The sequence below is a fragment of the Impatiens glandulifera genome, chromosome 1, assembly GCF_907164915.1.
Source record: "Impatiens glandulifera chromosome 1, dImpGla2.1, whole genome shotgun sequence".
Classification (NCBI taxonomy): Eukaryota; Viridiplantae; Streptophyta; class Magnoliopsida; order Ericales; family Balsaminaceae; genus Impatiens; species Impatiens glandulifera.
The window spans coordinates 12,437,711-12,455,932 of NC_061862.1; the positions used below are offsets into that span (position 1 = coordinate 12,437,711).

The 18,222-nt window shown below is 33.0% G+C and overlaps 1 protein-coding gene and 17 non-coding genes across 18 annotated transcripts; 8 read left to right on the plus strand and 10 right to left on the minus strand.

Annotated features, from left to right (window-relative positions):
- Positions 1 to 871: 871 nt before the first annotated feature.
- LOC124922878 lies at positions 872 to 988 on the minus strand. Its single transcript, XR_007097929.1, has one exon. It is a non-coding gene; the product is annotated as a U5 spliceosomal RNA (small nuclear RNA).
- Positions 989 to 1,874: 886 nt separating this feature from the next.
- On the plus strand, positions 1,875 to 1,977 carry LOC124922984. Its single transcript, XR_007098027.1, has one exon. It is a non-coding gene; the product is annotated as a U6 spliceosomal RNA (small nuclear RNA).
- A 515-nt stretch (positions 1,978 to 2,492) lies between these two features.
- On the minus strand, positions 2,493 to 2,609 carry LOC124922879. The gene has a single exon (XR_007097930.1). It is a non-coding gene; the product is annotated as a U5 spliceosomal RNA (small nuclear RNA).
- An 886-nt stretch (positions 2,610 to 3,495) lies between these two features.
- On the plus strand, positions 3,496 to 3,598 carry LOC124922985. Its single transcript, XR_007098028.1, has one exon. It is a non-coding gene; the product is annotated as a U6 spliceosomal RNA (small nuclear RNA).
- Positions 3,599 to 4,113: 515 nt separating this feature from the next.
- LOC124922880 lies at positions 4,114 to 4,230 on the minus strand. The gene has a single exon (XR_007097931.1). It is a non-coding gene; the product is annotated as a U5 spliceosomal RNA (small nuclear RNA).
- Positions 4,231 to 5,116: 886 nt separating this feature from the next.
- Positions 5,117 to 5,219, plus strand: LOC124922986. The gene has a single exon (XR_007098029.1). It is a non-coding gene; the product is annotated as a U6 spliceosomal RNA (small nuclear RNA).
- Positions 5,220 to 5,734: 515 nt separating this feature from the next.
- Positions 5,735 to 5,851, minus strand: LOC124922881. The gene has a single exon (XR_007097932.1). It is a non-coding gene; the product is annotated as a U5 spliceosomal RNA (small nuclear RNA).
- An 886-nt stretch (positions 5,852 to 6,737) lies between these two features.
- On the plus strand, positions 6,738 to 6,840 carry LOC124922987. Its single transcript, XR_007098030.1, has one exon. It is a non-coding gene; the product is annotated as a U6 spliceosomal RNA (small nuclear RNA).
- A 515-nt stretch (positions 6,841 to 7,355) lies between these two features.
- On the minus strand, positions 7,356 to 7,472 carry LOC124922882. Its single transcript, XR_007097933.1, has one exon. It is a non-coding gene; the product is annotated as a U5 spliceosomal RNA (small nuclear RNA).
- An 886-nt stretch (positions 7,473 to 8,358) lies between these two features.
- LOC124922988 lies at positions 8,359 to 8,461 on the plus strand. The gene has a single exon (XR_007098031.1). It is a non-coding gene; the product is annotated as a U6 spliceosomal RNA (small nuclear RNA).
- Positions 8,462 to 8,975: 514 nt separating this feature from the next.
- Positions 8,976 to 9,092, minus strand: LOC124922883. The gene has a single exon (XR_007097934.1). It is a non-coding gene; the product is annotated as a U5 spliceosomal RNA (small nuclear RNA).
- Positions 9,093 to 9,978: 886 nt separating this feature from the next.
- On the plus strand, positions 9,979 to 10,081 carry LOC124922990. The gene has a single exon (XR_007098033.1). It is a non-coding gene; the product is annotated as a U6 spliceosomal RNA (small nuclear RNA).
- Positions 10,082 to 10,596: 515 nt separating this feature from the next.
- LOC124922886 lies at positions 10,597 to 10,713 on the minus strand. The gene has a single exon (XR_007097936.1). It is a non-coding gene; the product is annotated as a U5 spliceosomal RNA (small nuclear RNA).
- Positions 10,714 to 11,599: 886 nt separating this feature from the next.
- On the plus strand, positions 11,600 to 11,702 carry LOC124922991. The gene has a single exon (XR_007098034.1). It is a non-coding gene; the product is annotated as a U6 spliceosomal RNA (small nuclear RNA).
- A 515-nt stretch (positions 11,703 to 12,217) lies between these two features.
- On the minus strand, positions 12,218 to 12,334 carry LOC124922887. The gene has a single exon (XR_007097937.1). It is a non-coding gene; the product is annotated as a U5 spliceosomal RNA (small nuclear RNA).
- Positions 12,335 to 13,220: 886 nt separating this feature from the next.
- On the plus strand, positions 13,221 to 13,323 carry LOC124922992. The gene has a single exon (XR_007098035.1). It is a non-coding gene; the product is annotated as a U6 spliceosomal RNA (small nuclear RNA).
- A 514-nt stretch (positions 13,324 to 13,837) lies between these two features.
- On the minus strand, positions 13,838 to 13,954 carry LOC124922875. Its single transcript, XR_007097926.1, has one exon. It is a non-coding gene; the product is annotated as a U5 spliceosomal RNA (small nuclear RNA).
- A 949-nt stretch (positions 13,955 to 14,903) lies between these two features.
- On the minus strand, positions 14,904 to 16,719 carry LOC124920340 (probable protein phosphatase 2C 34). Its single transcript, XM_047460809.1, has 5 exons — positions 16,446 to 16,719; positions 16,056 to 16,358; positions 15,731 to 15,848; positions 15,383 to 15,627; positions 14,904 to 15,283 (listed from the first exon to the last, which is right to left on the minus strand). Exons 1-5 carry the CDS (start codon positions 16,686 to 16,688, stop codon positions 15,089 to 15,091), a joined length of 1,104 nt encoding a protein of 367 aa, XP_047316765.1. The 5' UTR covers positions 16,689 to 16,719; the 3' UTR covers positions 14,904 to 15,088.
- Between the last annotated feature and the right edge of the window lie 1,503 nt (positions 16,720 to 18,222).

Consider the following 18,222-nt stretch of genomic DNA (forward strand, 5'->3'; position numbering starts at 1 on the left):
ATATAATTATGATCAAATTTTCATATAACTATTATAAAATTTATTATAAGTTTATAAAGACTTTATAAATATTATTTTTCATCTATTTTATAAAATCATTTTTACGCTATTGGTTTTTCAAATATTAATGAAAGTATTGTCAAGTAAATGACACGTTTTTTGTTTCAAAATTCTCAAATCTTAAATATCTATTTGAGCACCAACTCAAAAAATATATGGTCACTTTAGATCTAAAACTACTTTAAGACATGTTTCAATTTGACTACAAAGGCTACTAAAGCTATTGTTTGTAGTAAAGTTAAAATGACATGTTTTATAGATTATTTATTTTAAATTATATTTAATATAAATAATTTATTAATTTTTTTTCCTCTCTTTGCGTACGCCGGCGACCGGAGGGAAAATAATGTAGTTTTTTGTTGTGTACTTTAGCAGTTTGCACACAATGACATTTGTTGATTTTTTTTTCTCAAACAAACTAGTTATTAAGATGGAAAAAATAAAATACATGTTGTGGCTTCTAGTTTGTAGGGCCTTCGTCCCTTTTTGATTTCCTCTCTAACTAAATGATTGAGTCTTCTCGAGAGCGGGAGGAAGAGAAGATAAGGTCCCTTGTCATGCATGGAACAATTAGGATGTAAGAATTTGTTTTTGAAGAGAATCAACTACGATGTAAAAAATTAATCTGCGCATCGAAACGAATATAATTTTGAAGGATTACAATTCAAAGGGAGAGTATGCGAAATAAGGAGTGAAATATTTTTATTTATTACAAATTTTTGTAAAGTACAATTCAAATAATAGATTAATAATTAATATGAATTAAATTTTCGTAGATATGAAAAGTTCAAAGTTTAAACTCAATTGTACGGTGCCTCCGATTAGAGGACCCAACAAAAATAGGCGTATGCCACGTATTGCAAAGAACACACGGTATTCTTTAGTAAAAGGCGAAAGAATAGTTCGCTTTGTGTTCGGTGCTTGGCTTCGTAATTTCTTGTAATCACCAACTCCCCTCTTATAATAATATCGGATCCCTATTTTCACTTCATCTAACAATGTGGGACAACACACTTCTTTGTCATTATTGTGCCTAATTATTTTTTTCTTCTTTTATTTAAAGAATAGGATAATTCAATAATATTTTAAAGAATTTGATACTTTTAAGTATATTATTTTATGAAACTTATATATATAAATTTTGATAACAAACTATTACAATGATTTTAACTCCAATAAAAAAAGTTTTATTTAAAATATTTGATTTTAACTAAAAACGCTTTAATTTGGATTGAAGTTATTATTACGAGGGTGGTTATAACTCGTACTTTCAAACAAGATATATGACTCTTATTTGATATTTAATAAGCTTACGTTATAGTCATTATGACGAATGTTACTTATATTAATAGAGGCATCGACACCTTCAAGGGCGGGTCTATGTACAGCCCGGGTAACTCTAAATAGTTTGCATTCGAATGACAATAACGACGGGGGAGAAATACCGTCGTTATTGAGTTCGACGGTCGGTCCCTTGTCATTCTAGCCGAGTAGGTTTTATAGAAAAACTTAGTCCGACTAGATTTTAAATCCTAGCTCCGCCCTTGGACACCTTATCAACATGACATAAGGGGTAGCTCCCCATTCTTTTTCTCTCATAAAATCAATATTCCCTCAAAAGAAAAACCCTATAAATCGAGGCCATACTTTTTACGATCCTCATTCTCTATATAGAAACATGCTTTTCTCGAAAAACACTCTAAAAGTCGATCACAAAAATAGCAGCTGTCCATTCATTTTCTAAATTTGATCCCACGTCGATCCTCTAACTCAAGAATGGAGTCTTTTTAAGAAGCAGAGTGAGAGAAGCTTATGTCCCTTCGGGGACATCCGATAAAATTGGAACGATACAGAGAAGATTAGCATGGCCCCTGCGCAAGGATGACACGCACAAATCGAGAAATGGTCCAAATTTTTTTGTACCATTTTTCCTCTCTTTGCGTACGCCGGCGACCGGAGGGAAAATAATGTAGTTTTTTGTTGTGTACTTTAGCAGTTTGCACACAATGACATTTGTCGATTTTTCTTTCTCAAACTAACTAGTTATTAAGATGGAAAAAATAAAATACATGTTGTGGCTTCTAGTTTGTAGGGCCTTCGTCCCTTTTTGATTTCCTCTCTAACTAAATGATTGAGTCTTCTCGAGAGCGGGAGGAAGAGAAGATAAGGTCCCTTGTCATGCATGGAACAATTAGGATGTAAGAATTTGTTTTTGAAGAGAATCAACTACGATGTAAAAAATTAATCTGCGCATCGAAACGAATATAATTTTGAAGGATTACAATTCAAAGGGAGAGTATGCGAAATAAGGAGTGAAATATTTTTATTTATTACAAATTTTTGTAAAGTACAATTCAAATAATAGATTAATAATTAATATGAATTAAATTTTCGTAGATATGAAAAGTTCAAAGTTTAAACTCAATTGTACGGTGCCTCCGATTAGAGGACCCAACAAAAATAGGCGTATGCCACGTATTGCAAAGAACACACGGTATTCTTTAGTAAAAGGCGAAAGAATAGTTCGCTTTGTGTTCGGTGCTTGGCTTCGTAATTTCTTGTAATCACCAACTCCCCTCTTATAATAATATCGGATCCCTATTTTCACTTCATCTAACAATGTGGGACAACACACTTCTTTGTCATTATTGTGCCTAATTATTTTTTTCTTCTTTTATTTAAAGAATAGGATAATTCAATAATATTTTAAAGAATTTGATACTTTTAAGTATATTATTTTATGAAACTTATATATATAAATTTTGATAACAAACTATTACAATGATTTTAACTCCAATAAAAAAAGTTTTATTTAAAATATTTGATTTTAACTAAAAACGCTTTAATTTGGATTGAAGTTATTATTACGAGGGTGGTTATAACTCGTACTTTCAAACAAGATATATGACTCTTATTTGATATTTAATAAGCTTACGTTATAGTCATTATGACGAATGTTACTTATATTAATAGAGGCATCGACACCTTCAAGGGCGGGTCTATGTACAGCCCGGGTAACTCTAAATAGTTTGCATTCGAATGACAATAACGACGGGGGAGAAATACCGTCGTTATTGAGTTCGACGGTCGGTCCCTTGTCATTCTAGCCGAGTAGGTTTTATAGAAAAACTTAGTCCGACTAGATTTTAAATCCTAGCTCCGCCCTTGGACACCTTATCAACATGACATAAGGGGTAGCTCCCCATTCTTTTTCTCTCATAAAATCAATATTCCCTCAAAAGAAAAACCCTATAAATCGAGGCCATACTTTTTACGATCCTCATTCTCTATATAGAAACATGCTTTTCTCGAAAAACACTCTAAAAGTCGATCACAAAAATAGCAGCTGTCCATTCATTTTCTAAATTTGATCCCACATCGATCCTCTAACTCAAGAATGGAGTCTTTTTAAGAAGCAGAGTGAGAGAAGCTTATGTCCCTTCGGGGACATCCGATAAAATTGGAACGATACAGAGAAGATTAGCATGGCCCCTGCGCAAGGATGACACGCACAAATCGAGAAATGGTCCAAATTTTTTTGTACCATTTTTCCTCTCTTTGCGTACGCCGGCGACCGGAGGGAAAATAATGTAGTTTTTTGTTGTGTACTTTAGCAGTTTGCACACAATGACATTTGTCGATTTTTCTTTCTCAAACTAACTAGTTATTAAGATGGAAAAAATAAAATACATGTTGTGGCTTCTAGTTTGTAGGGCCTTCGTCCCTTTTTGATTTCCTCTCTAACTAAATGATTGAGTCTTCTCGAGAGCGGGAGGAAGAGAAGATAAGGTCCCTTGTCATGCATGGAACAATTAGGATGTAAGAATTTGTTTTTGAAGAGAATCAACTACGATGTAAAAAATTAATCTGCGCATCGAAACGAATATAATTTTGAAGGATTACAATTCAAAGGGAGAGTATGCGAAATAAGGAGTGAAATATTTTTATTTATTACAAATTTTTGTAAAGTACAATTCAAATAATAGATTAATAATTAATATGAATTAAATTTTCGTAGATATGAAAAGTTCAAAGTTTAAACTCAATTGTACGGTGCCTCCGATTAGAGGACCCAACAAAAATAGGCGTATGCCACGTATTGCAAAGAACACACGGTATTCTTTAGTAAAAGGCGAAAGAATAGTTCGCTTTGTGTTCGGTGCTTGGCTTCGTAATTTCTTGTAATCACCAACTCCCCTCTTATAATAATATCGGATCCCTATTTTCACTTCATCTAACAATGTGGGACAACACACTTCTTTGTCATTATTGTGCCTAATTATTTTTTTCTTCTTTTATTTAAAGAATAGGATAATTCAATAATATTTTAAAGAATTTGATACTTTTAAGTATATTATTTTATGAAACTTATATATATAAATTTTGATAACAAACTATTACAATGATTTTAACTCCAATAAAAAAAGTTTTATTTAAAATATTTGATTTTAACTAAAAACGCTTTAATTTGGATTGAAGTTATTATTACGAGGGTGGTTATAACTCGTACTTTCAAACAAGATATATGACTCTTATTTGATATTTAATAAGCTTACGTTATAGTCATTATGACGAATGTTACTTATATTAATAGAGGCATCGACACCTTCAAGGGCGGGTCTATGTACAGCCCGGGTAACTCGAAATAGTTTGCATTCGAATGACAATAACGACGGGGGAGAAATACCGTCGTTATTGAGTTCGACGGTCGGTCCCTTGTCATTCTAGCCGAGTAGGTTTTATAGAAAAACTTAGTCCGACTAGATTTTAAATCCTAGCTCCGCCCTTGGACACCTTATCAACATGACATAAGGGGTAGCTCCCCATTCTTTTTCTCTCATAAAATCAATATTCCCTCAAAAGAAAAACCCTATAAATCGAGGCCATACTTTTTACGATCCTCATTCTCTATATAGAAACATGCTTTTCTCGAAAAACACTCTAAAAGTCGATCACAAAAATAGCAGCTGTCCATTCATTTTCTAAATTTGATCCCACATCGATCCTCTAACTCAAGAATGGAGTCTTTTTAAGAAGCAGAGTGAGAGAAGCTTATGTCCCTTCGGGGACATCCGATAAAATTGGAACGATACAGAGAAGATTAGCATGGCCCCTGCGCAAGGATGACACGCACAAATCGAGAAATGGTCCAAATTTTTTTGTACCATTTTTCCTCTCTTTGCGTACGCCGGCGACCGGAGGGAAAATAATGTAGTTTTTTGTTGTGTACTTTAGCAGTTTGCACACAATGACATTTGTTGATTTTTCTTTCTCAAACTAACTAGTTATTAAGATGGAAAAAATAAAATACATGTTGTGGCTTCTAGTTTGTAGGGCCTTCGTCCCTTTTTGATTTCCTCTCTAACTAAATGATTGAGTCTTCTCGAGAGCGGGAGGAAGAGAAGATAAGGTCCCTTGTCATGCATGGAACAATTAGGATGTAAGAATTTGTTTTTGAAGAGAATCAACTACGATGTAAAAAATTAATCTGCGCATCGAAACGAATATAATTTTGAAGGATTACAATTCAAAGGGAGAGTATGCGAAATAAGGAGTGAAATATTTTTATTTATTACAAATTTTTGTAAAGTACAATTCAAATAATAGATTAATAATTAATATGAATTAAATTTTCGTAGATATGAAAAGTTCAAAGTTTAAACTCAATTGTACGGTGCCTCCGATTAGAGGACCCAACAAAAATAGGCGTATGCCACGTATTGCAAAGAACACACGGTATTCTTTAGTAAAAGGCGAAAGAATAGTTCGCTTTGTGTTCGGTGCTTGGCTTCGTAATTTCTTGTAATCACCAACTCCCCTCTTATAATAATATCGGATCCCTATTTTCACTTCATCTAACAATGTGGGACAACACACTTCTTTGTCATTATTGTGCCTAATTATTTTTTTCTTCTTTTATTTAAAGAATAGGATAATTCAATAATATTTTAAAGAATTTGATACTTTTAAGTATATTATTTTATGAAACTTATATATATAAATTTTGATAACAAACTATTACAATGATTTTAACTCCAATAAAAAAAGTTTTATTTAAAATATTTGATTTTAACTAAAAACGCTTTAATTTGGATTGAAGTTATTATTACGAGGGTGGTTATAACTCGTACTTTCAAACAAGATATATGACTCTTATTTGATATTTAATAAGCTTACGTTATAGTCATTATGACGAATGTTACTTATATTAATAGAGGCATCGACACCTTCAAGGGCGGGTCTATGTACAGCCCGGGTAACTCTAAATAGTTTGCATTCGAATGACAATAACGACGGGGGAGAAATACCGTCGTTATTGAGTTCGACGGTCGGTCCCTTGTCATTCTAACCGAGTAGGTTTTATAGAAAAACTTAGTCCGACTAGATTTTAAATCCTAGCTCCGCCCTTGGACACCTTATCAACATGACATAAGGGGTAGCTCCCCATTCTTTTTCTCTCATAAAATCAATATTCCCTCAAAAGAAAAACCCTATAAATCGAGGCCATACTTTTTACGATCCTCATTCTCTATATAGAAACATGCTTTTCTCGAAAAACACTCTAAAAGTCGATCACAAAAATAGCAGCTGTCCATTCATTTTCTAAATTTGATCCCACATCGATCCTCTAACTCAAGAATGGAGTCTTTTTAAGAAGCAGAGTGAGAGAAGCTTATGTCCCTTCGGGGACATCCGATAAAATTGGAACGATACAGAGAAGATTAGCATGGCCCCTGCGCAAGGATGACACGCACAAATCGAGAAATGGTCCAAATTTTTTTGTACCATTTTTCCTCTCTTTGCGTACGCCGGCGACCGGAGGGAAAATAATGTAGTTTTTTGTTGTGTACTTTAGCAGTTTGCACACAATGACATTTGTCGATTTTTCTTTCTCAAACTAACTAGTTATTAAGATGGAAAAAATAAAATACATGTTGTGGCTTCTAGTTTGTAGGGCCTTCGTCCCTTTTTGATTTCCTCTCTAACTAAATGATTGAGTCTTCTCGAGAGCGGGAGGAAGAGAAGATAAGGTCCCTTGTCATGCATGGAACAATTAGGATGTAAGAATTTGTTTTTGAAGAGAATCAACTACGATGTAAAAAATTAATCTGCGCATCGAAACGAATATAATTTTGAAGGATTACAATTCAAAGGGAGAGTATGCGAAATAAGGAGTGAAATATTTTTATTTATTACAAATTTTTGTAAAGTACAATTCAAATAATAGATTAATAATTAATATGAATTAAATTTTCGTAGATATGAAAAGTTCAAAGTTTAAACTCAATTGTACGGTGCCTCCGATTAGAGGACCCAACAAAAATAGGCGTATGCCACGTATTGCAAAGAACACACGGTATTCTTTAGTAAAAGGCGAAAGAATAGTTCGCTTTGTGTTCGGTGCTTGGCTTCGTAATTTCTTGTAATCACCAACTCCCCTCTTATAATAATATCGGATCCCTATTTTCACTTCATCTAACAATGTGGGACAACACACTTCTTTGTCATTATTGTGCCTAATTATTTTTTTCTTCTTTTATTTAAAGAATAGGATAATTCAATAATATTTTAAAGAATTTGATACTTTTAAGTATATTATTTTATGAAACTTATATATATAAATTTTGATAACAAACTATTACAATGATTTTAACTCCAATAAAAAAAGTTTTATTTAAAATATTTGATTTTAACTAAAAACGCTTTAATTTGGATTGAAGTTATTATTACGAGGGTGGTTATAACTCGTACTTTCAAACAAGATATATGACTCTTATTTGATATTTAATAAGCTTACGTTATAGTCATTATGACGAATGTTACTTATATTAATAGAGGCATCGACACCTTCAAGGGCGGGTCTATGTACAGCCCGGGTAACTCGAAATAGTTTGCATTCGAATGACAATAACGACGGGGGAGAAATACCGTCGTTATTGAGTTCGACGGTCGGTCCCTTGTCATTCTAGCCGAGTAGGTTTTATAGAAAAACTTAGTCCGACTAGATTTTAAATCCTAGCTCCGCCCTTGGACACCTTATCAACATGACATAAGGGGTAGCTCCCCATTCTTTTTCTCTCATAAAATCAATATTCCCTCAAAAGAAAAACCCTATAAATCGAGGCCATACTTTTTACGATCCTCATTCTCTATATAGAAACATGCTTTTCTCGAAAAACACTCTAAAAGTCGATCACAAAAATAGCAGCTGTCCATTCATTTTCTAAATTTGATCCCACGTCGATCCTCTAACTCAAGAATGGAGTCTTTTTAAGAAGCAGAGTGAGAGAAGCTTATGTCCCTTCGGGGACATCCGATAAAATTGGAACGATACAGAGAAGATTAGCATGGCCCCTGCGCAAGGATGACACGCACAAATCGAGAAATGGTCCAAATTTTTTTGTACCATTTTTCCTCTCTTTGCGTACGCCGGCGACCGGAGGGAAAATAATGTAGTTTTTTGTTGTGTACTTTAGCAGTTTGCACACAATGACATTTGTCGATTTTTCTTTCTCAAACTAACTAGTTATTAAGATGGAAAAAATAAAATACATGTTGTGGCTTCTAGTTTGTAGGGCCTTCGTCCCTTTTTGATTTCCTCTCTAACTAAATGATTGAGTCTTCTCGAGAGCGGGAGGAAGAGAAGATAAGGTCCCTTGTCATGCATGGAACAATTAGGATGTAAGAATTTGTTTTTGAAGAGAATCAACTACGATGTAAAAAATTAATCTGCGCATCGAAACGAATATAATTTTGAAGGATTACAATTCAAAGGGAGAGTATGCGAAATAAGGAGTGAAATATTTTATTTATTACAAATTTTTGTAAAGTACAATTCAAATAATAGATTAATAATTAATATGAATTAAATTTTCGTAGATATGAAAAGTTCAAAGTTTAAACTCAATTGTACGGTGCCTCCGATTAGAGGACCCAACAAAAATAGGCGTATGCCACGTATTGCAAAGAACACACGGTATTCTTTAGTAAAAGGCGAAAGAATAGTTCGCTTTGTGTTCGGTGCTTGGCTTCGTAATTTCTTGTAATCACCAACTCCCCTCTTATAATAATATCGGATCCCTATTTTCACTTCATCTAACAATGTGGGACAACACACTTCTTTGTCATTATTGTGCCTAATTATTTTTTTCTTCTTTTATTTAAAGAATAGGATAATTCAATAATATTTTAAAGAATTTGATACTTTTAAGTATATTATTTTATGAAACTTATATATATAAATTTTGATAACAAACTATTACAATGATTTTAACTCCAATAAAAAAAGTTTTATTTAAAATATTTGATTTTAACTAAAAACGCTTTAATTTGGATTGAAGTTATTATTACGAGGGTGGTTATAACTCGTACTTTCAAACAAGATATATGACTCTTATTTGATATTTAATAAGCTTACGTTATAGTCATTATGACGAATGTTACTTATATTAATAGAGGCATCGACACCTTCAAGGGCGGGTCTATGTACAGCCCGGGTAACTCTAAATAGTTTGCATTCGAATGACAATAACGACGGGGGAGAAATACCGTCGTTATTGAGTTCGACGGTCGGTCCCTTGTCATTCTAACCGAGTAGGTTTTATAGAAAAACTTAGTCCGACTAGATTTTAAATCCTAGCTCCGCCCTTGGACACCTTATCAACATGACATAAGGGGTAGCTTCCCATTCTTTTTCTCTCATAAAATCAATATTCCCTCAAAAGAAAAACCCTATAAATCGAGGCCATACTTTTTACGATCCTCATTCTCTATATAGAAACATGCTTTTCTCGAAAAACACTCTAAAAGTCGATCACAAAAATAGCAGCTGTCCATTCATTTTCTAAATTTGATCCCACATCGATCCTCTAACTCAAGAATGGAGTCTTTTTAAGAAGCAGAGTGAGAGAAGCTTATGTCCCTTCGGGGACATCCGATAAAATTGGAACGATACAGAGAAGATTAGCATGGCCCCTGCGCAAGGATGACACGCACAAATCGAGAAATGGTCCAAATTTTTTTGTACCATTTTTCCTCTCTTTGCGTACGCCGGCGACCGGAGGGAAAATAATGTAGTTTTTTGTTGTGTACTTTAGCAGTTTGCACACAATGACATTTGTCGATTTTTCTTTCTCAAACTAACTAGTTATTAAGATGGAAAAAATAAAATACATGTTGTGGCTTCTAGTTTGTAGGGCCTTCGTCCCTTTTTGATTTCCTCTCTAACTAAATGATTGAGTCTTCTCGAGAGCGGGAGGAAGAGAAGATAAGGTCCCTTGTCATGCATGGAACAATTAGGATGTAAGAATTTGTTTTTGAAGAGAATCAACTACGATGTAAAAAATTAATCTGCGCATCGAAACGAATATAATTTTGAAGGATTACAATTCAAAGGGAGAGTATGCGAAATAAGGAGTGAAATATTTTTATTTATTACAAATTTTTGTAAAGTACAATTCAAATAATAGATTAATAATTAATATGAATTAAATTTTCGTAGATATGAAAAGTTCAAAGTTTAAACTCAATTGTACGGTGCCTCCGATTAGAGGACCCAACAAAAATAGGCGTATGCCACGTATTGCAAAGAACACACGGTATTCTTTAGTAAAAGGCGAAAGAATAGTTCGCTTTGTGTTCGGTGCTTGGCTTCGTAATTTCTTGTAATCACCAACTCCCCTCTTATAATAATATCGGATCCCTATTTTCACTTCATCTAACAATGTGGGACAACACACTTCTTTGTCATTATTGTGCCTAATTATTTTTTTCTTCTTTTATTTAAAGAATAGGATAATTCAATAATATTTTAAAGAATTTGATACTTTTAAGTATATTATTTTATGAAACTTATATATATAAATTTTGATAACAAACTATTACAATGATTTTAACTCCAATAAAAAAAGTTTTATTTAAAATATTTGATTTTAACTAAAAACGCTTTAATTTGGATTGAAGTTATTATTACGAGGGTGGTTATAACTCGTACTTTCAAACAAGATATATGACTCTTATTTGATATTTAATAAGCTTACGTTATAGTCATTATGACGAATGTTACTTATATTAATAGAGGCATCGACACCTTCAAGGGCGGGTCTATGTACAGCCCGGGTAACTCTAAATAGTTTGCATTCGAATGACAATAACGACGGGGGAGAAATACCGTCGTTATTGAGTTCGACGGTCGGTCCCTTGTCATTCTAGCCGAGTAGGTTTTATAGAAAAACTTAGTCCGACTAGATTTTAAATCCTAGCTCCGCCCTTGGACACCTTATCAACATGACATAAGGGGTAGCTCCCCATTCTTTTTCTCTCATAAAATCAATATTCCCTCAAAAGAAAAACCCTATAAATCGAGGCCATACTTTTTACGATCCTCATTCTCTATATAGAAACATGCTTTTCTCGAAAAACACTCTAAAAGTCGATCACAAAAATAGCAGCTGTCCATTCATTTTCTAAATTTGATCCCACGTCGATCCTCTAACTCAAGAATGGAGTCTTTTTAAGAAGCAGAGTGAGAGAAGCTTATGTCCCTTCGGGGACATCCGATAAAATTGGAACGATACAGAGAAGATTAGCATGGCCCCTGCGCAAGGATGACACGCACAAATCGAGAAATGGTCCAAATTTTTTTGTACCATTTTTCCTCTCTTTGCGTACGCCGGCGACCGGAGGGAAAATAATGTAGTTTTTTGTTGTGTACTTTAGCAGTTTGCACACAATGACATTTGTCGATTTTTCTTTCTCAAACTAACTAGTTATTAAGATGGAAAAAATAAAATACATGTTGTGGCTTCTAGTTTGTAGGGCCTTCGTCCCTTTTTGATTTCCTCTCTAACTAAATGATTGAGTCTTCTCGAGAGCGGGAGGAAGAGAAGATAAGGTCCCTTGTCATGCATGGAACAATTAGGATGTAAGAATTTGTTTTTGAAGAGAATCAACTACGATGTAAAAAATTAATCTGCGCATCGAAACGAATATAATTTTGAAGGATTACAATTCAAAGGGAGAGTATGCGAAATAAGGAGTGAAATATTTTTATTTATTACAAATTTTTGTAAAGTACAATTCAAATAATAGATTAATAATTAATATGAATTAAATTTTCGTAGATATGAAAAGTTCAAAGTTTAAACTCAATTGTACGGTGCCTCCGATTAGAGGACCCAACAAAAATAGGCGTATGCCACGTATTGCAAAGAACACACGGTATTCTTTAGTAAAAGGCGAAAGAATAGTTCGCTTTGTGTTCGGTGCTTGGCTTCGTAATTTCTTGTAATCACCAACTCCCCTCTTATAATAATATCGGATCCCTATTTTCACTTCATCTAACAATGTGGGACAACACACTTCTTTGTCATTATTGTGCCTAATTATTTTTTTCTTCTTTTATTTAAAGAATAGGATAATTCAATAATATTTTAAAGAATTTGATACTTTTAAGTATATTATTTTATGAAACTTATATATATAAATTTTGATAACAAACTATTACAATGATTTTAACTTCAATAAAAAAAGTTTTATTTAAAATATTTGATTTTAACTAAAAACGCTTTAATTTGGATTGAAGTTATTATTACGAGGGTGGTTATAACTCGTACTTTCAAACAAGATATATGACTCTTATTTGATATTTAATAAGCTTACGTTATAGTCATTATGACGAATGTTACTTATATTAATAGAGGCATCGACACCTTCAAGGGCGGGTCTATGTACAGCCCGGGTAACTCGAAATAGTTTGCATTCGAATGACAATAACGACGGGGGAGAAATACCGTCGTTATTGAGTTCGACGGTCGATCCCTTGTCATTCTAGCCGAGTAGGTTTTATAGAAAAACTTAGTCCGACTAGATTTTAAATCCTAGCTCCGCCATTGGACACCTTATCAACATGACATAAGGGGTAGCTCCCCATTCTTTTTCTCTCATAAAATCAATATTCCCTCAAAAGAAAAACCCTATAAATCGAGGCCATACTTTTTACGATCCTCATTCTCTATATAGAAACATGCTTTTCTCGAAAAACACTCTAAAAGTCGATCACAAAAATAGCAGCTGTCCATTCATTTTCTAAATTTGATCCCACATCGATCCTCTAACTCAAGAATGGAGTCTTTTTAAGAAGCAGAGTGAGAGAAGCTTATGTCCCTTCGGGGACATCCGATAAAATTGGAACGATACAGAGAAGATTAGCATGGCCCCTGCGCAAGGATGACACGCACAAATCGAGAAATGGTCCAAATTTTTTTGTACCATTTTTCCTCTCTTTGCGTACGCCGGCGACCGGAGGGAAAATAATGTAGTTTTTGTTGTGTACTTTAGCAGTTTGCACACAATGACATTTGTTGATTTTTCTTTCTCAAACTAACTAGTTATTAAGATGGAAAAAATAAAATACATGTTGTGGCTTCTAGTTTGTAGGGCCTTCGTCCCTTTTTGATTTCCTCTCTAACTAAATGATTGAGTCTTCTCGAGAGCGGGAGGAAGAGAAGATAAGGTCCCTTGTCATGCATGGAACAATTAGGATGTAAGAATTTGTTTTTGAAGAGAATCAACTACGATGTAAAAAATTAATCTGCGCATCGAAACGAATATAATTTTGAAGGATTACAATTCAAAGGGAGAGTATGCGAAATAAGGAGTGAAATATTTTTATTTATTACAAATTTTTGTAAAGTACATTTCAAATAATAGATTAATATTTAATATGAATTAAATTTTCGTAGATATGAAAAGTTCAAAGTTTAAACTCAATTGTACGGTGCCTCCGATTAGAGGACCCAACAAAAATAGGCGTATGCCACGTATTGCAAAGAACACACGGTATTCTTTAGTAAAAGGCGAAAGAATAGTTCGTTTTGTGTTCGGTGCTTGGCTTCTTAATTTCTTGTAATCACCAACTCCCCTCTTATAATAATATCGGATCCCTATTTTCACTTAATCTAACAATGTGGGACAACACACTTTCCATTAAAGGTGCAAGCCTGATGACTTTCACAAAAAAAATAAAATTAAAAAAAAGAACAATTTGTGATTTAAAAAATTGTGAATAAAATCTATCTACTCGAAAAAACGCTTGATTAATTCTATTGTAATATTTAATAAAAAATATTTTTTATACATAATATATCTAAATTTAATACATAATATACTAAATTTTATTTCCAAATATATCTCTCTCACATTAAATTGATTTATATTTTTCTTACTTATCCTTGTATAGGTAGAAGGGAGCATTTTGTAAAATGATGTCGAATCATCATATTTGGTTTACTTTATATTGCCGTAAGAGTAGAGATTTTATTATTTTTAATTCACTATTTTCATTTATTATTTATGAAATTTTATTTGTAAATTTTGACTTATTCTTATTCATTTTTTTTGTGTGTAATAAGAGATGAGAGATGTTATAGAAATTCAATATCTAAAAGTCATTGAAAAATAAAAACTTATTAATAAGTTGAAAAAATATTATAGAAGAGAGAAAGATAATTTTATTGTTAGTAATCATTTTTGCTATTTTAATTAAAGCTTAGAGTAACTTGATTTATTTTTTCACTGTCATTTATTTCAATTATTGTAACCTTATTTATATTATATATCATTTTATTATCATATATTATTAATATTCTCACATTTATAACTATTTACAAAAGGAGACTAAAATTTTATAATGATAAAACAACTACTAAGATAAATATGAATAATGGTAATGTGTTTTGGAATAGTGTTTTTTATAACTACTGAGTTATAAAAAGTGTATTTTTTTAACTTAAAATGTACTAGAAGTTGTAAAAGTTTGATTGAGCACACTGCAAAATATTTCCTGAATATATATCATTTATAACTAAAGAAAATATACACATAGATAAATGTAACTCATAAGATTAAAAACAATAAGTTTTATGTACAATATATATACTATTATAGCTTGTTTATAATTAAAAAAAGTGGTGTATTTATATATATATCATACAAAAATTAACCTTTGGAGATGAGGTGATGAATTTCATCAAGACTGTTTCTTATTTTCGATTGTGGGTTGGAAGAAAAGACAGATAGCCGATATGTCATCCATGGCATATCCTCTTTTCTTTCGTTTCCATGCACTTACAGCCCGTTCAACCAATCTCTTAGCAGCTTCTTCCTTCTCGGGTGTTGATGACACAATCTGCACTGCTTCTTCGTTTGATAAAACGTCCCACACCTTTTTTTTATCAAATATAAGATGAGATCGATGAATCAGAATTAACATTACTATAGAGAAGAAAAGAAATTAAGGAATAATAATAACAATGATAGGTACCCCATCGGTTGCTAGAATAATAAATTTGTCTTTGCTGGTATTAATGTTCCACATGGTGAAGTCGGGTTCAGAGATGAGACCAAAGTCCTTAATGAAGTAATCACCGAATGCTCTTGATATTGCTAGCCCTGGACCACTTGAACCGTTTCTTTGTTTATTTGGAGGCATCCAGACCCTGTATACTCCTGGTTCATCTTCAGCTGAGAATACTCTTCCCTTTGATTGTCTTATTCGACTTGCTTCCTCTGTTGCCCAATAACCATCATTATTACATATGTATGAATCAAATTAAGATTTGTTTTAAACCACTTTATTAAGTTCAAAAAGGAGTTTAAAAGGGAGACTTACGAGGTAAATTAGGTTTAAGGTCAATAGTGAGTTGGATAGGCATCAGACTGCCCTCATCATCAGTAGTTGCCAATACAGCTCGAGAATCACCAATATTTGCTATCACAATATGGTTCCCCTGATCAGAATAATAGTATCATTTTAAATTTCCATAAACACAATTTGATAAAGAATTCACCTTTTTTATTTGGCTTAAGCCATACTTTCATTTTCAAATTGATTCAATTGGTTTATCAAATATGTTTCTATGAACTCAAATTACTCACTTCATGTATACATGATTTAGTAAATGAACTAATGCAATTTAATTAACATTCATATATACCTGCTTAACAAATGTTAAAGCTGTGGTGCCACTATGGAATGTATCGATTCGATTTTGCCTTTTAAGGTCCTGATCAATGGCTGAATATGTTCTAAAGAAAGCTTGCTTCCATATATGAGATTGGTCACTTTTGTCAGGTGTTGCACCAGAAAGCTTAAGGAAAGCTTCAGAAAGAGTCTCTTGCCAATTACATAACAGGAAAGAAGGCATTAACTTCCTTACTCTTTTGGAAACAAGATGACCCCATGGACCATGTCCATCAAAAATCCCACCAAAGATTATATCTTCTTGGAAACCAAACTCCTATAAATCAATTTAAACCCAATTCATCAAAACTACATAGACTTAATCATATATATGTATATGGCTCAAGATTAATTGACATTATACCTCCCACACAATGAAGCAGTCTTGATTCACTCCTTTCTTGCCTCCTTTAGAAAATACAGATGTAAGGTGGTCCGAGTCTCGTGCAATAACAACACCTGGAGATCTCAATATCATATCGTTTTTCGTTGCCTCCTTGACCAAGGCATCTGTGGCTTCTCTTCTGCAATCGACGTCAGCCTTTTTTCCACTCTTGATCAGTATAGTTTTTGTCAAGCCACTCCAAATAGAGGAAATCTGTCTCATCCTGGTAACATTTTAACCAAACAGAAGAATCAATAAAATCATCATAGGAAACTTATCCTTCTATCTTAGATCTTAGATCTTAGATCTTAAATCTAGAACATAAAAGTGAAACTGGATTCTACTAATAAGCAATAGAATTGGTCCGATCTCCAGTTTGACTCACAGACTTTATATTTTACAACATTCAGCTTAACTACACAAACAGAGCGCGATTTGCTTCTAGTCTTATAGAAGGCAAAGAACAAATCAAGCAACATAGCGGAGCAAGTTCGAAGAGAAAGTATCAGAAACGTGAAGCAAGCGATTGCTAGAAACTATGGACGAGAAGGAAGGAACACAGATACACCGACAGTACGGCTCAAGTCACTGTCAATGATCGATTTGCTTCATTCACCTCTCAAATTGAAAACAAACACACAATGAACGAGACAGCCTATGTAAACACCAGCGATCCGGCGGAAAACTTTAAGTTCTATTCCAAAATCTTACCGTAAAATGAAACAGAAAAGAAGCGAGGAGAGAAGATATTCACCTTGTTTACCGAAGGTTTTGGTGAAAATGAATTCCAATTGAGCTGATAAGATCCGAAACTTGATCAATTCGCCGGAGAATTATTTTTCCCGGCAGAATTCCGGCGTTCAAAAGTTTCAGTTAGATTTCACACTCGCGCGCTCATTGAGAAAGAAAGAGAGTATGCGGCTATATATAAAAGTTTGTAACATTTTCAAATTATAAAAATAATTCAATTTTACACCAAATAAGAATTTAATTGTATTATTATATTCTCAAACAAATAATCAATCAAAAAAATAAAAGTAAATTTGACAAAATGATCCTAATAACCGCATTTTGAAAATGACTCAGACTCGATAAGGTTGGCAAAAATGATCTTTTCAGTTCAAAGTCTAAAATACCCTTTCGCGTCACGTGAAGCACCCTTCGCGTAACACAAAGAGGTGCTTAATAATGTTTGCCAAAATGACCTCTCAGCAGTGCTGTTGCGAGAGTGCTTCGTAACGCGGAGGGGTATTTTCGTCTAAAATGATCATTTTTACAAACTTTATCGTGCCTGAATTATTTCATAAAAAAAAAAAAAAAATCATTTTTAGGGTCATTTTGACAAATTCCCAACAAAAATATTCCCAACAAATTTGAAGACATCACCATATTTAATTTATATTTATTAATTAATGTAATTCAAGTAAAAAATCTTCCTCAAGTTCAATATTTACTTGGGAGGCTATCTAAAAAGAATAAATAATTCTAGAAAAAAAAACATTTTATAAATTGATAAAATGTTTTTTTCTTTTTGTGGGTTCATACTTGTCTAACATTCTTGTCTTGTCTAATAAAAACAAGATAGCAACCAATGAAGAACAGTTCCTAAAAGATGGCTAATGAAGTAATAAAAACCTTAAGTTAAAATAAAAATAATAGAGTAAACAAGCGGTTGATATTGAACGAATGCGACATGGGAAAATTTACAGGCCACCATTTATTTTAGTGGACTTGATTACATAACAATAATAAACAT

Bases quoted from the DNA above. Each gene is read 5' to 3' on its own strand.
- LOC124920340 (XM_047460809.1), bottom strand. From the start codon at position 16,688: ATGAGACAGATTTCCTCTATTTGGAGTGGCTTGACAAAAACTATACTG. The intron at 16,359-16,445 runs GTATAATGTCAA...ATTGATTTATAG, and splicing joins ACTGCTTCATTGTGTGGGAG to GAGTTTGGTTTCCAAGAAGA. The intron at 15,284-15,382 runs GTACCTATCATT...GATAAAAAAAAG, and splicing joins TTATTCTAGCAACCGATGGG to GTGTGGGACGTTTTATCAAA.